General features: G+C 37.3%; 1 protein-coding gene across 7 annotated transcripts in view; it reads left to right on the top strand.

Annotated features, from left to right (window-relative positions):
• Positions 1 to 16937, top strand: part of asph (aspartate beta-hydroxylase) — a 40888-nt gene that overhangs the window by 6280 nt on the left and 17671 nt on the right. For 2 of the 7 annotated variants that reach the window (XM_055228587.1, XM_055228586.1), the window contains exons 1-4: positions 5146 to 5299; positions 9812 to 9973; positions 11692 to 11736; positions 13420 to 13484. In XM_055228587.1, the coding sequence (XP_055084562.1) occupies positions 5227 to 5299; positions 9812 to 9973; positions 11692 to 11736; positions 13420 to 13484 (345 nt within the window). In that variant the 5' untranslated portion in view covers positions 5146 to 5226. Of the gene's footprint in view, positions 1 to 1170; positions 1313 to 5145; positions 5305 to 9811; positions 9974 to 11691; positions 11737 to 13419; positions 13485 to 16937 lie in introns of those variants that run through there. The other 5 variants (XM_055228590.1, XM_055228592.1, XM_055228588.1 and 2 more) reach the window with 5 other exon arrangements.

The following is a 16937-nucleotide window of genomic DNA, read 5'->3' as shown; positions in this document are numbered from 1 at the left end:
AGATGGTGAAAGTACACAACACGCATATTTTGACCTCAAGAGCTGCGTAAACAATATATCTGTAGTGGGGCAAGACAAATGCTTAAATACATGAGAGTGAATCAGGTACAGGCCCTTTAACACTTTCCAGTTGCTATGTTTTCATTTTGGTTTCCTACAACAGCATTTTATGTCATCCTGCCTAGAGGAACTGTATCTTTTTTCATTTTACTGTCCACCAACAAGGAAGTAACACAGGTGTGCATTTAGCATATTAGTTATCATTACTCTGATGGCAAAACTCCACTTTGGCCTCTGAAAAGTTGTGAGAAGCTCCTATAAACTCATTGTGGTGAATAATTAGGATGCTATCAATGTTTTAGGAAAGTGAGGAATAACTTTGGACCTCTACAAACTTTATAACTTACAGCCAGGTACATTTGTTATAATTAAACCAAAACTAATGTAATTGTGGCAAATAAAAATCGTGTTTATTTAAGTTTTTGTATTCTCGCAGCTTTTTAGGAGTAATCAAATGCCATAGTGCAGATATAAAGTCTGCATAATCTTGTTGAGCTTGTTCACATTAATATCAATAACATCCATTGTGTTTGAATAGGATTATAAAAGATCAGATGCACCCAATGTAAATACAGCCTCTCCCCCTCTCCTCTGTCTTTTTTTCTCCATAACTCATTCTTATTCTCCCCTCTCCTCCCCGTGTCCTCTCTCCCTCTCTGTGCCACTCCTTCTCTCCTCCTCTTTGTTTAGCTCTCTCATTTCTGCCCTCTCACTCCTCTAACTCTCCTGTACATCTCCTCTGATCACCCAATCTAAATGCAGCTCTTCCCTTCTTCTTTCACCCTCTCTTCCTTTCACTCTCCCCCTCTGCTCCCCTGCTCCCTCTCTGTTCCCTCATTCTCTCTCCTTCTCTCTGCTTCTCTGACATCTCTTCATATGTAATTGCAGCTCTCTCACCCTCTCCTCTCTCTTTCTCTCTCTCTGCCCTCCCTCTCCCCTCTCTCTCTTTCTCTCCCTCTCTCCTCCTCTGCTGCCTCATCCAATGTAATCCAGCCTTTCCTCTCTCTTCTACCCCTCCCCCTGCCTTCGCTCTATCTCTCTCGCTCAGAAAACCCCCAAAGCCAGACTTTTTTTTTTCCTTTTTTTCCCTCCCCTCGTCTTTAAACCCAGCACACACATTCGTTACATAAGACAGAGGAGTGAACAGCGTGTACCAAGCGCCTACACCAGGATTCTTCCTTTGTGCTCTTGGAGAGAACTCTGAATCTCAATCACAGCATCATCACTATGGACACGGCTAACGGGAAGAGCGGTATGGCATGGCACGGCATGGGTGGCACCTAATGGGAGAGGCTAGTAGTTTTAGGCATGCTGCAACTCAGTTTATGCAAGTAGGAGAACCCAAACAAGGATAAAAGTTTTTCACTAAAATTTTACTTCAGTGTGATGTGGGAATTTTTGGACAGACATTGGGAATTTCAGTCAGATGGAAGGCTTAAGTTCTAATAAGTTGTATTTAGTTTTTTGTCCATTGAAAATTATTAAGTTTACTGGGGTTCAAAATTAATTTAAACTGCAATTTGAATGGTCAAATTTTTATATCCCATGAAGTATTTGACAAAAGCTGCTCACCCTGTAGTTCAGACCTCTACAACTTCTGCATTGCATGGAATTTTGTATTAGTTTAGCAGCTCAGATTTCAGTCTCTCAAATGTTAAATGTGTTACAATTTGCACCCTATAACGAATCCCGACTGAAAAGCATATATTAAAAATCATATGTGTTTTAGTACTGCTTTTGAGCATGTATTTGAAGTACTTTTTAGAGTAGTAGTAGAAGTATCTCTTCTCTTGCAGGCTACACGTGTCATGTTGAGGGAGGCGTGGCGCACAGGAAGTATAGGGGCTAGTTAGCTCCCATTGACTTTCATTACAAAGCGCTATAAAGCTCACTCACCACTTTTCAAACCTATAATTTAGATTTTGAAGTCTTTTACTTTGAAGGCGCAGCTATAATTATGTATGCATTAGATGGACGTAGGCTTACATGTGTTCACTGAGCGCTGGAGGGATGGAGGCAGGTCTACCACAAAGTTACAGCATGTACTTTTAAAATTTAATTCATAATTTTATCTGACCTTGTAAAATTTACTAATAAAATAACAAATGCATTTTTATTTTGTATTTATTTTAATTTCTGGATGAAAACTGTTCATTTTGAACATGATGTGTTTCACACCTGATGTCTGCCACGTAATCCCAGCTTTTTATTAGGATTTCAAAACTTTTTTTAAATGGATTGGTTCATGTAATTGGGTTGAATTATGGTTCCTTAACATTTCAAATTTGAGTTAGTTGGCTATAGTGACTTGTGCCATAAAGTTTTACTAGTGTTGTCACAATAATACAATTTCAGACAATAGAGTTAAGCTACTCTGGAAAAGTTATTTCTTTCCAGTATTGATACTTGCTTAAATGAGAGTATAGTATCGAGTAGGCCTATCTGAGTATTTTTTGATAACTCCACAATTTACAGATACTTGGTATAGGGATAATGGTTAGCTCTATGAATGTGCAAAGTTGCATACTAACTTTTTTATGTTCTTGAATTGACAGCCATGTTTGTCTAGTAGCACCATTTAAAACGTAGTCAGTATAGTTGATGCTAACCTGTTGCTAAACCTGAGTTAGCATGTAGCATGTAGTGCAAAGGGCAGTATAGATTTGTGTGTCCTTTAGCATTTGTTTAGCCTGGATGAGCAGCATTTGTGTGTTCTGTCTCAACTTGAACCAATTTGAAAAGTCAGAAAGTTCATGGGTCACTGAATGTTTGTCATTGCGTGTTGTCATCATAGATTCAGCTGGTTTCCTGACGTGCAGATACTTTTCGATTATAATTACAATATGATGTCTTGTCATGCTTAACATACCCACTTCAAGTACTTTCTTACATCTCAGGTTTTCAGTTTTGTAACTTCAGGCTTAAATGTATAATACCTGATTATAGAAAGTATATATATGTGTGTGTGTATATATATATATATATATATATATATAAACAGCTGTCTTTTTAACTTTTGTTTCATATGGAGTTTAAGAACACAGTGGAGCACTTCCTGTATCACACCATGATGACATCATAAGGTGGAACAGAGCATTATATTATATTATAGAGCATTTTATATATATATATATATATATATATATATATATATATATATATATATATATATATATATATATATATATATATATATATATATATATATATATATAAAATTTGGAACCAATCTCCATGAAACAAAAGCTAAAAAGACAGCTGTTAACTACCACTATTTTGGTCTTTGGACATGTAGACAGCCCAATAATCCAGGATTACTTAAACAAGTGTGAATGAAACAAAATATAGGACCCTTAAGTCTAAGGATTAGAAACGCCACCAAATTTGAGTTATTATGCAAACCAATACTGCAACATGTTCCCAATTTTGGACAAATTAAACTGTAACATTAATGGCAATTAAATCTAACATTTTGAATAAAATCGACAAGGCTTCAACTGTCATAAAACAAAATGTTGACTTTAAAAACTATTACATTATAGATTTATTTATTTTAAAATTATATGCTAATCCTAAAAAAAAAAAAGTGGATTTCAGGTCCATCTACTAACAATGCATACATCTGGTTAACTTGATCAAACTTGAATAATTATCAAATTGTTGGTGTCCTTTGACCTGTGTGGCCTAGTTTAAATACTTTTAAAGAGGAGCAGTGATGGAAAGATGTGCCAACTTGAATCTCCTGTTCTGCTAGTTCAGTGATAGCTCTCAATTGGTTAATCAACAATAAAAGACTTGGCCAAACAGACATCTGTCAAAACAGTTGTTTATAATAAGAGGAGAGATAGAGGTTACAACATGACAAAGCATAAAGTGTGAAGTAGCGTAGAGTTTGACAGGAGGAGCACTATGTGAAGAATGCAGCTCTTTTTAAAGCCCAATGCAAATGAGACAAGGGCTTCACTGAGAATATCTGATACAAGATTCATTGTGCAGGAAATTATATAAGATAGTACTGCGTGGAAAGTCTATAGGGAAAAACTTGAATCATTATTTTAAATGTTTAAACAATATAGACAGTATAGGGCTACAGTTAACGATTATTTTAGTAGACAGGTATACATTTGTATAATACAGTTGTTGAAATTGGTAAATGCCATTTTGGAATTGTAGGTTTTGGATGGCAACAGACCAGGTCATGGACTCTGTGTTTGTTCTGTTATTTCATTATTTGGGATAATAGAATTTGGACAGATTATGATAAGCGTATATTTTATTAAAGGAACTCTATGTAGCCTGTGTTTGTGCTGTTTTGAATAAAAGGTACTACAATCACATCTGAATCTGGGTTGCCTGTAGATAGAGGACACATACAAGTCTTTCTCATTCTCAGTACATGGACAGGCCTCACGTGAAAGCTCAGAACCTTCAGAATTCACTTCCTGAGCTGCAGAGGCTTCACTAGCACTGATTCATGATTGGCTGCAGGTGCAGCCGTTTAGGTAGTGACATTCAGATCACAGAGAGTCTTTTTAGGTTTAAACCAACTGGATTTAAGAAATTGAAACTGGCAATCCAAATCAGAGACTCATGTGAGGCTCATTCTGCTTTCTGATTATCTTGAACCCCAAACCCCAAATTATAACATAAACAACTTGTTCATCATTGCGCATGTTGTTTTTTCTTTTGTTTTTTTTAACTAAGACTAAAGCATTAGTATTATTGTCAGTAAAAGATATCTGGGAACTGTATGTAATCACACTGCAATAACCCAAATCATGAAGATACAGTAATGTTGGTATAAAAGAAAAGACAAAACCTCCCAAACCTCTTGAAACATCGTCATTGTCACTTTCTTGACCTTTTATCATTCCTCCTTTCACATTTCATTGTCATTCATCCATTTAATCCAAACTAGGGCATACTCTCCTTAACCTAACAGCGTTGAATCTTTAAGCCTAGTCCCAGGCTAATGTCCCCTGGAGCGTAGCGTCTTTGTCCATGGATGTCTTTTGAGCTCGTGTCAGGGTCAGCTGGTCCACTGTCCTATAAATACCCACAGCCATATCAGGAGCAGACAAAAGCCAAACCAGCACAGAGCCATGTTGTGGGCAGAGGAGTAACTCGTCCGTGAGCGGCTCAAGTTCGGGGAAAGTTCTGGCGGAGATGGAGGACTCGATGGGTCCAGAAGAGGCTCCGGTCATTACAACGGAAATGGCTGGGGTAGAAGAGGTGCAAGGTGAGGTGAGGAAGAGCAGGCAGCAAGTAAGGGCATAGTAGAGGTCACTGTGTGGAGGGAAGTTGGGCCTACAAGTACACGAGACTGTAAGGGGTTGGGTTGCAAGGTTAACTGTAATTGAATCGAAATTGTAATTTGAAAAGCAAATCGCAAAGACTGCAATTTCTGAAGTGCCATAATTTTCTTTAGAAACAACAAGATATCCTGTCTTGTTCTGATCTGTATAAACATGATCTGTATAAGTTTTTCAGTCTTTGTTAAAGGGCCTTTTTCCTATTTTTGGATCTGTGTTATACCTGGACATAGCCTACCCTCCAGGTATGTTTTTGATGCGGGAACAACATTCTAACATGGCTTAAAGCTCACGAGTCAATTTTGCATAATATAGGACCGTTAATTCTTCTGGCCGTGATTAAAAATGTGAACTTTGAACAGAATCCTATTATTAAAACATATGTAGTAAATCTAATTGGCATCACAATGCTTGTCAGAATACTTTTGGATATTTTTAGCAATGAATTAATTATTTTTCCTAATTGCTCAACCGTAGTAAAGGCTAAGGAGAGGAGGCTAGGTTTTGGCTCATAATGTGTTTAAATGTGACTGATTACAATTTGATTTTGCATTTTTCTAACTTTTTGCAGTGCTGGTCTTTTTCATCCAATTTCTTGTTCTGGCCGTTAACTGAAAAATTACAATCTTTAGCAAGACCCACAAATTGAAGTGAGGTTGTAGTGAAGTTCACAAAAAATCAGTTTGGTTAAAAATAATTACTAATATATTTATGGGATCTAACTTGGGGTACATTTATTGTGCTTTTTATGATGTCTGTGTAAACATACAGCCATGTTTGCTTTCAGTGCATTAAAATATCTGATCCATGATATCACTACTACCAGTTGACTACCAGATAACAAATTTGCAATCCATCCCTACTTATTCTGAATGCATTCTGCAGTGGCTCAGTAGTTAGAGCATTCACCCAGAAATAGTTTGTTGCTGGTTCTCTCGGACCAATGTCGTTGTGTACTTGGGCAAGACTACCAAAAGACTCTTGTCAGTCTGCCCCAAGGCAACTATGGCTATTGAAGTGACACAGTCAAGGAGAACATGAATAAGTTCATTACATGTTTGTTGAGAAAAACTGGTTCTTCTGAAGTCACACAAAATGCTCAAACTATATTGCTTCCACCACTGCAAACAGTTTTGCCTTCAGCACACTAATAAAGATCATAAAGGCGTACTGTCGAAGCCCAGAGGAGGAGTCTGCTGCTTTCAATACTCCCCCGCATTTAAAGTCTTTGTATTAGCTGTCATTATTATAAACCAGTGCCACACCGGGCTCATTCCAAACACATAAGTCATGGCTCTAAACGTCTCATTAATACTGCCTATGTTTACATGGACATCACAAATCTGACCATTATCTGATATGTCATCAGATTATTGAAATGTCATGTAAAGTTACACCTTATGTGAGTTATCTGATTTCTTTCTGATTGTTCACACCTGTGTGGAAAAATCCAAAAAGAGCAAATTAATGTAGCACCTCCACATTTTGAAACAGGTGGTGACACTGGTAGCCAACTGGACCACATGTAAATTTTGGGGTGGCCAAGTTTTGTGTCTTTTTGTATAAACTGTCTTGCTATAATTGTCTTATTGAGATTGGGGGAAGGGGGGCCTGGGGGTTCTCCCCTGGAAAATTCTTTATGATGATGAACCAAATTTACTGTCATTTTTTGCACTTTGGGGCAGTCCCAGATGGCAATTTTGGGTAATTTTGGTAATTAAGGGTGAGCCTGGGTAATACTTGGATTTATTGGCTGGTACTTGTCATTGTGTCCTTAGGCAAGGCACTTTGCCTCGTATGAAAGTGGTGTTTGCATGAGTGTTAGTGGTGTTCCGTGGGGCTGTAGGCACAAATTGGCTGCCTCGGTTTTGTTTGTCTGCCCCAGGGCAGCTGTCACTACAAGAGCTTACCACCACCGGGTGTGGAGTAAATGAATGATGCTCTGTAAAATGTCTTTGACTATCCAAAAGTAATATATAAATCTGATGCCTTATTTATTTATTAATTATAGCCAACTTTTATATATATTTAAAAAAGTAATATCTTAGGCCATAGATTTGTTGTGATTAACCAGATTCCACCTTTTATAGAGTGCATTGTTCTTTGAACTTTGTCTTACAAATCCTTTGATTCACTGACACATGTTTTTGATGATGTGATTTCTTTGGGACATGTAGACAAACACCTACAACCTGATCTAATTATAGGATTATCTAATTTCTAGCCATGTGAATATACAATTATGTTAAGCTTCACAGAACAGACTGATTAAACGAGAATCTGGTACCGTACACTGCACTTTGCATTAGTTCTGAACACTGTTGCTCATTGATATATACGTCTGTGCTGGCTATAGTGCCATATTAGTCAATGAACACTTGAAAGTAAGCTATTTTAAAAGTGTTTGAAGCTTAAGTAAACCTAGTACTCTTAATAGATTTAAATATGTGGCCAGTTTACTATATTAGCCAATCCATTAGCAGATAACCTAATGATTTTCAACCATGGCCAATGCTATGTAGTCCTCCCTGGAGACATTCGGGAGTTTTATTTTAACAATAGGCATGTAATATTGAAATATAAGAGAGTGGCTAATTAAAGCACTTTGGTAATGTCTGATATTCAACATGTACCCTTATAAGCTATTAGCTCCACAATAATTTCTCATGGATGGAGCTGCATTTTCCCCTCGCAACTAAATAATTCCAACTAACATCCACTATGTATTGGTGCTATGCTAGCAAATATAATTTTTGATGATATCCCAATCAGGTTAAGGTTAGGATTAGGTTCAGGATTCAGGCACTCAGTCGAAAGTATTCTGACACTACAATGTATTTACCAGCGGTGGCTAAGCAGCTAACGTGGCTGTTCCAACTTCACATATTAATATTGTTTCAGCTAATCATCTCTGAACATTTTGTCTCATACTGACGCATCTGCTGCTGACAGGTTCACACTTGGACTATCCCTTTAGCCCAGAGTAATGCGATCTCGTCCTCCTTCTCCTCTCGTCCTCCTCACACCTGTTTTTTCTCCTCCTCTGTTCTTTACGCTGGATGGAAATAGACACTGGACCAGAATAGCTCCCACTGTTTTGTTTGGGTCCACCAAGTCTTGGCCTGTTTTATCACTGTCCTCCAAAGATTAACAATTATGGCAGAAAAATATATCAAATTTTTGTACTAGTATACTTATTCAAGATACTTGTACAGTCATTGGGTGGGTAGAATACTTCCAACAGGTTTGGGTGGGTAGTATTGACCTAAACATACACTGCCTGTCAAAGGTTTGGACACACCTTCTCCTTCAATGTTTTTTTTACTACTTTCTACAGTTTAGATACACACTGAAGACATCAAATATATGAAGCAAGATGTATGGAATTATGTAGTAAAGAGAAAAAGTTTAAATGACTCAACTGATTCAAACTCCTCAAAGTAACAACGCTGCAAAACCTTTGGCCTTCTCTCAGTGAGCTTCATGAGGAAGGCCCTGAGATGGTTTTCACTTCATGGGTTTGCCTTGTCAGGGTTCATTAGTGGAATGTCAGAAGTACAAAGCAGTGATCAAAGCAAAGCGTGGCTCTTTTGAAAAATCTAAAATCTAAAACAAGATGCCTTCAGTGAGAATCTACATGGAAATACAGAAAAAACATTACATGGAAAAGTGTGTCAAAACTTCTGACTGGTGTTTGTAGAAATGTTTGTAGTACAATTTAATAAGAATGAAGTAAATACTCTTGGGTCAAAAATTTGTTTTTGTGGTAGTTTTAATCTTTTGCAAAAGATGAAACATTTCTACTCAATACTGATTACAACACCACAGTCATAATTTAAAAAAAAAACACTCTTTATTTAGACAATAGAATGAGATTTTCAACATTAAATCATAGTACCTTCTTTTATATTACCACGTGGTGTAACTGCTCAGTTGTAGGTAGGTTCCATAGTGGTCGATTGACGTATGCTTGTCTATGTGGTAATATACTTGTTCTCATAAAGCTCAACATCATTCTAAAACTCAGGAAAGGTTAATTTCTGTCCTGTGAATGTGACCCTTTAGTATCGATACTTGTTCAAATGTGTATCAAGTTTAGATAATTGTTTTAGTATTGATTAGTATCTGATTTCGATACTTCTAACAACCCTAATCTGATGTGTCTAATGAAGAATGCGTTTTTCCATTATCCTGGTAATCTATATATTTTGCTTTCCCGATAATGAATCATGACAGATTTTTCCTTTTAATCAGAATTGTGCTAAAACATGCATGCACAAATTTGAGTATGGACTGTAAACAAAAAAACGTAAACGTAGATTATGATTTTAGTCAATATTTATTTTTAGCCTAATTTTGCAGCATTTCATCAAAACAATCATATTACCCAGTACCCACTCCTAATAACATTCACACATTGTTATTTTTGTGTTTTGCAGATGGCGCTAAACCAGTGATGGCCAATAGGAATGGAAAGAAGGCGGAGTCTAGCTCTGGGGGCGGGAGCTTCTTCACCTGGTTCATTGTGCTGGCTCTGCTTGGAGTATGGACCTCTGTGGCTGTGGTCTACTTCGACCTGGTGGACTATCAGGGGGTCCTCGGTGAGTCCACATTGTGCGAACCTGCTACATGCTAATGTTGCTTCCCCTGAAACAGTTTAACTCATCCACATCCAGCAGCTTTCCTTTATTTGTGCAGTACGGAGCAGCTACTTTGAGTTTTTGGGCTGATTAGCTTTTAACATGTATGCTTTCACCTAAAAATCCAAACATTAGCCAATCTAAAATAGTAGGGCAGCACCTAATGATTATTTTGTTGATTGATTAGTCTAGCGATTATTGTTTCAATGAATCAGTTTGTTGTGTAGATTATTAAAGGGCTGTGAATATGAGATTTTTACTACATTTGACCCAGGTGAAGCTAAAGTGATGTTTCCCGTGCCATTTTTCTTAAAAACGTGTTCTCCTGGCACATGGCATGTTTTAGAGTCTATGCCATAGTCCAGAAACGATTATTCGATTACTAATTTAGTTGATGATTATCTCAATAATCAACTAGTTGCAATTAAGTGATCAACTTGTTAAAGCTCCATATAAATATGTTTTAATTTACGGTAACTGCAAGTATATTTTTCTCAAAAGGTATTTTTATATACCTTCATAAATATTGTATGTAAATATTTTATGGTAGTAGAGAGTGTTGGGACATGCATAGTGCATACTGTAAAATGTATACATGGGTTTCAGAGTAATGAAAAATTTACACTGTTGTCATGGCAACTAACAACTCGAAGCATAAGCTATCTTTTTAAAGGCCCTCAAAATGTTACCTATAAACAGGAAGCCGAAACCCATGTACAGGTCTTAATAGTGCAATTTGCAGGCCTCCGTAAATGGTTTAATGCAACTAATCCACACTTGAACAGCTCTATGTTTATCCCATTAGCTCATGTCACACACCTCCACAATATGCCATGTGTGTACTATACTCCACTGGTAGACGCTAAAGCCATACTGTTGGGGTGGGCAGAAAAAGCAACAAAAAAAACTTGATACTCAAAACTTGACTCACGATTTGGGGAAAAATATCTACGGTAATTAAGTTTTTTTTTCTGACAAGCATTGTGATTAGGTTTGTGATTTATGTTTTAATAATAGGATTCTTTTCAAAGTTCACATTTTAAAAGCATCCATCCAGAAGAATTGAGAAAAATACTCTAATACGAACTGACACATTTCAAAACATGTTTGTACAGATCATGTTTTATAAAGGGTTAGCCGTTTTTATGTATGATAAGACAGGAGATTTAGTTTTGTTTGGGGAAAATTAAAAATGACCTAAAAATGACCAATTCAGATACTCTCACTTCTAAATGTCTCAATGGCTATTTTGGCAAATCACAATTCATAATTTTAATTTTAGAAAACAGAATTATTTAAAAACAGCATCAAATATATCAGTTTACTACAAGCACAGCACACTGCTCTATTCAAACATTCATTGAATTTCCATTTTATGCAAACACATTATCACCAGTCACCGATCGTAACTTACCCTTTACCTGACAACATCTGCCTGCTGATGCAAAACACATGTACATGTAAATCCACCATAGAGCCTCCTCACACAAAATGCCATTGTACCGTATCCCTCCACCAAACATAACATACACATGTCTGGTGCCATATTTTAATAAAGCATGCTCAAATCGCTTGCATGTGACTAATACAAACTAATGATATCTCTTTATGTTAAAAGTATGAATTGTTGTTTTCTTTGGGTGATCTTGTAATTCCTCTTATTATTTTTTTGCATGCAGACAAGGCTAAAGGCATTCAAATTAACCTGTCTGAGGCCTTGCAAGGTAAAAGTACACTCTCATACTAATTATGTTTTGTGTGGTATCTTTTTTAGAAACGGGGATGGACTTCTGTGTTTGCATATTACGGTCTTAAAGGTTCTATATTATGATGAATTCATGTTTTGAGATTTTACTTAGAAGTTGTGGTTGGTTCATAGGTGTTTGAGTAAGCCTTCAGATTTAATCTGCCTCTTTCTCTAAAGGTTTACACTGTTTCACCTAATGATGTCATTAGGAAAGAGTGTGTTTTTTAAATCCACACACCCTTAGCATACTCAATTTACACAAATTCCCTTCTCTAAGGTGCATCACAACTTTGAAGCTAGGAGTTATTGCGTTTAAGTTTAAATTTAACTAGTTGTCACATTTTTGTTTATTGGCCTATGCTAGAGCTTTAAGGCCAATAGCCGATAGCCAAAAAGTGGAAATACCCACCGATATATATCAGCCAATCAATATATTGCTCTGTCTCTATTGATACTTTAGTTGATATCTGAGCCAACCCAATACTTAAATAGAACTATAACAAATTTTCATGTAATAAAGTTTGTAAAAGCAGCTCTTGGGGTCAAAATGAGACCTCTGTCTGCTGTCTGCATCTAATTATAAAGTGTTTTTATCCTCCGCAAACCAGAAAGCAAGGCTGGTGTGCTGCAGGCTAGTTGTTGTTAGCATTATTGTGGTGTAAAAACTTGGCTCTGGCCTTAAGCGCTTATAAACTCATTGCACTGAATAATTAGGATGCTGGGAAAGTGTTAGGAGAGTGAGTAATATGTTTTTTCACATTCTGAAGATGGTACAAATCTGGTAGTACAACGCCTAATAAGAATAATGCATAATAAAGGACCTTTTAAAAGTATGTGCTTCTGTACACATCCTCACTCCTTCCTGCTCGAGTGCACTCTCCTTTCTCTCTCTGGAGATGTGTGGATTCATGTGTGACCTTGGACATGTATTCACTATGGCTTTATCCCAGACACCCAGAGGAGCAAAGGAGACATTATGCTATGGACGATTTTATGGCATAATGTTAAGACATCAAAACATACCTCAAGTGTTTTTGTTTTGTTTTATTCATGGATGTTTAAGTGATGCTGTTTGCCGAAGCTGCTTCCTCTTTGAATGAACATAACAAACTTTAAATTCCATAGACCCATAGAAATGTTAAGTTTACCGGACAAAATAGACTGTAAGTGTACACAAGCTTTTGAAACCAGCATGTCTATTCACAAAAAAATACAGTATATCTAATGTTGAAAATAACCATGCTGCTAACTTTTCATTTCAAAATGTTTAAAACACACAATTTTGAATTTCTCAGTTTTGAAAATCTCAGTTTTGTGTCATAAAAGTCTGGAGGCCTTGATATGATATAATTCTGTATAATATAACAAATTACCTATAAGACTAGTTTCTTTCACTCTCTCATTAATGAATCTTATAGAAGAAATGTGCCAAGCTTCTGTAGACATTAAAACCACGTAAATCATAAAATTATTCATTATTTGCACCATTTTCGCAATTTAAATTTCGTGACAAATCTATTCAAAGTTCCTTGCTAGCTGTTCTGCTTGAAGCTTGGTAATTTCTTTTATCAACACTGAATGACATGCATGCAGATAATAATATGATTCATTTTAATTTGTGATGAAATGTTAAAATCAAATCTCAACCAATCATTCCTAGGTAAACTGGTGGCCTACGACACAGACGGAGATGGTGACTTTGATGTGGAAGATGCCAAAATCCTTCTAGGCAAGTTCATCCAACTTTATCTACTTACGTAACTGTTCCGTAGCATGTGTGGTTTGAATACAAGATTATTTGGGTTTCTTTTGCATGACTGGCAATCAATCTAAACCATTGCATAAGATAATATTAGGAACCAAAAATTTTACAAGCCCATACAAATTATCAGGCAGCTATTGGTAAACACTAGGGCGAAACATAACCTACTTGTACAGATCTAAACTACAGGATTAGCAGTTTTTAAGCAGAATAACACTGGATATTCTGTTATTTGTGGAGCAGATTATGGTAATTTGAAAACTGCAGCCTTTACTATTTGCTAATTTCGTCCATTCAAATTTAAATTTCGATTAATCCAGCCCCTGTAAACACCAATTTTTTATAATATGAGGTTGCTGGTTCGATCTTATTCGAGGCACATGCTGGTAGTGTGACTCAGTAAGACGCATATCTATACATACATATCTGTAACTGATTGCAACCCTGATGAAAATGGAAGCACTTGTGAAAATACAGTATGATTATGTACTTTTTTGTTCAGTTAAAGTTTGTTATTTTTCTGGATATAGTGGAGAACCATTCATGTCCATAAGGTTTGATAGCAGTCTCATATCTGATGTTTTTGTCAAATATTAGTGAGCTATTCATAAAAATCGTGTTCCTGAATACCTTCTGTCTTTTAAAATGAGCTGGAGATAGTCAGAATTCTATGGTGGAGTTTGTTGTTTAATTGTGGATCTGTTCACCTGGTTTATGGTTAATATCTCTGTGCCATCTGTGTTTTTATTTTGTTTTTTTCATGTGGATAGTCCCAGTAATTACAAAGTTCAGCATCTTTTGGATCAGCATAAATAAACAAAAGTGAAATTATTTTTTCACAATAGCGTCAGAAAGAGGCACCATTATTCAACCCCAAAGACATGATTGTTGTCAGTTTGAAGGACTTTAAACCATGAGATTAATACGACACGTTTGTGAAGCGATGACAAGATTTAACATCTGCGGATCATAAGTTTAGATATTTCTTCAACATAGTCAATCTCTCATAGTGGTATATAAGCCCCTGCCTGCCATCTGAAATTATGACATCATCAAATTGTAGACCGTGAGCGCAGCCTATTGAAAACCTCGGTGTTGTGACTGTACTGTACTTTACAGGGACTTAACTGCAAATCCTGACCGTGCAGTGGTCAGCAGTGGTCATTCTCACTGCTCTGCCTGGCAACTCTGGGTGACATGTTTGAGCTGTTGTGTTATCTCTTTGGCCTATTCAATGAAACACACTGTATGACACAATACTGCCGTCTGTTTGTACATGGGGCGTGTCATCAGCCTCTGTGCTACTTGTTTGAGTGTTGAAATTCTGAACAGCAGGTTTAGCCCAGTGACTATAATATAGGTCAGTGGAAGTTTTGATTGACGATTGAAGCAACAACTAATTTTTAAAGTGCATATGACGGTACTTGATTTTCTCTTTATAAAACTTAAGTACACTAGCTGAGGGTGTGAGGAGATAAAAAATCATTATTTGAGTTCAGCAGGAGATGGGAGCTTCTTGTGCATTGTAAGAAACACTGTCGACACCATTGCTCTTGTCCCTCTGCTCTAGGTTGGTGGTTTGAACCCTGCTTGAGCCTGTGCATACTGTTGTTGTGTCTTTGGGCAAGACACTTCAACCACCTTGCCTCCGATGTTGAAGCAGACTGGTGTATGAATGCGTATGTTTGTGATAGAGTGCAGATCGATGGGTAGAATTAGCCAAAGAGCACAAACCGGCGTTAACAAAATAAACTAAATCTGCTTGTCATTCGTTCAGAGCATGACAGAGGCTGACCAATAGGAGAAGGGTTTTTACGTCACACTAACCCCCTGTTTGGACCAACTCTCCAAGTTGTTAAGTCTGTTAAATCTACTCTGCTTGAAGCCAATTGCTGATTTAGTATTTTCCCACTATTTCTGGTCTAAATGTAACGTGACAAATTAAATATTCAGCTGATCGATATTGTCAGAATTATCATTGGAATTGCTGTCATTTATATTTATTTTTTTAAATCTGGAAAGCAGCTAAATATGTATCCACTTGATATTGCATTCTACCCACTCACTGGCTTTGTTTACTTTAGTGGGACGTAACATCTAACTAAACACTAAACTCCGCCCACATCCACATTTCAGATAGAGCTACTAAACTGGGCAGTACCTGGAGGACTAAAGAGGGGGGGGAAGGAGGGGCAGGGTCTACAGGTACAAGAACATTGAAATATGGATACCTGTTAGACCAATCACAAACTCCATCCCTGCAGCCCTGTGTTTGTAATCAGAAACTGGCTGTAATCAGGGCAGTTCTGTGTGATGTCACGTAGTACTTCAGATTGCAGTGGCAAATTTACCTAGTTTGCACAAATTACCAAAAAGGACTAGGAACAGTAGACAATACTATTAAAACACCATATGCACAGTTTAGTATCATATGACTTTGCTGTTTACATGTCTTTTTTACAAGTTTTATAATTCAAAAAACCTGATAATAATTACATTTTGAGTATGCTTATAACCACAGCCACTGATGGCACAAATGCAGTTTTACAAAAAGACTGTATCATTGTGTCATGGTCTCAACTATTCATCTTATTTTGTTACTGTAGTTCATACAGCAGAATTCAACATAGGAAGTAAAAGTACAGTTTTGTAAGCTGTAGTCCTCCTTTTTAGGTGCTGTCTATAGCTAACCCCTCTCTAAAACTTCCACTTACTCTTCTCTTCCCTCTCTCCTCCTCCTCTCTTCTCTTCATCTTGTCCTCCATTCCTCTCACCCTTTTGCTTTGAGTCTCCCCCTCCATCACTCCATCCATACCCCACCCACCTGTTGTTTGCGTAGGCCTGGCCAGCGCTTCATCTGGCCAGTCCCCGGCTCTGGATTGGTTAGAAGAGGTGGAGGAGGAGGGTTCTGATTGGTTGAACGCTTTCTTCACCTTCCTGTATGGACTCATAAGCCCCCCGGACAGAGCAGAGGAAGGGGAGGAGGAGGGACCAGCGGAGGGATCCAGGAGAGTGGTGGATCTACGGGAAGACGACGATGAAGAGGAAGAGGAGGAGCGCACAGAGAGAGCGAGGCACGATGGGAAACAGGGGCAGAAGGTGGTCATAGTCGGACTACAAAACCAATAGCTACAAGTGAACGGAACTACTTTTTTTGCCTTGGATAAAGACTCTAAGCCTCTAAATTCAATTTAAAGGCCCTTATTGTGATGTTTTTGTCGCCCCCTACTGATCATCTTGTGGTAATCCATGAAGCTCCTCAGTGTTTTTACATTCCATACACTTTCACTATTCTGAACATTTTAATGCTGAAATTGCCGTCGTGCAGCATTAGCAACAACATTAGCGCTAGCAGCTAGTTAGCTTAGATCTAATGGCACAAAAAAATTCAACTGACCCAACACAAATACTAATCT

Source organism: Periophthalmus magnuspinnatus, chromosome 17, assembly GCF_009829125.3.
Source record: "Periophthalmus magnuspinnatus isolate fPerMag1 chromosome 17, fPerMag1.2.pri, whole genome shotgun sequence".
Taxonomy (NCBI): domain Eukaryota; kingdom Metazoa; phylum Chordata; class Actinopteri; order Gobiiformes; family Gobiidae; genus Periophthalmus; species Periophthalmus magnuspinnatus.
This window is presented reverse-complemented; position numbering and strand designations above follow the sequence as displayed.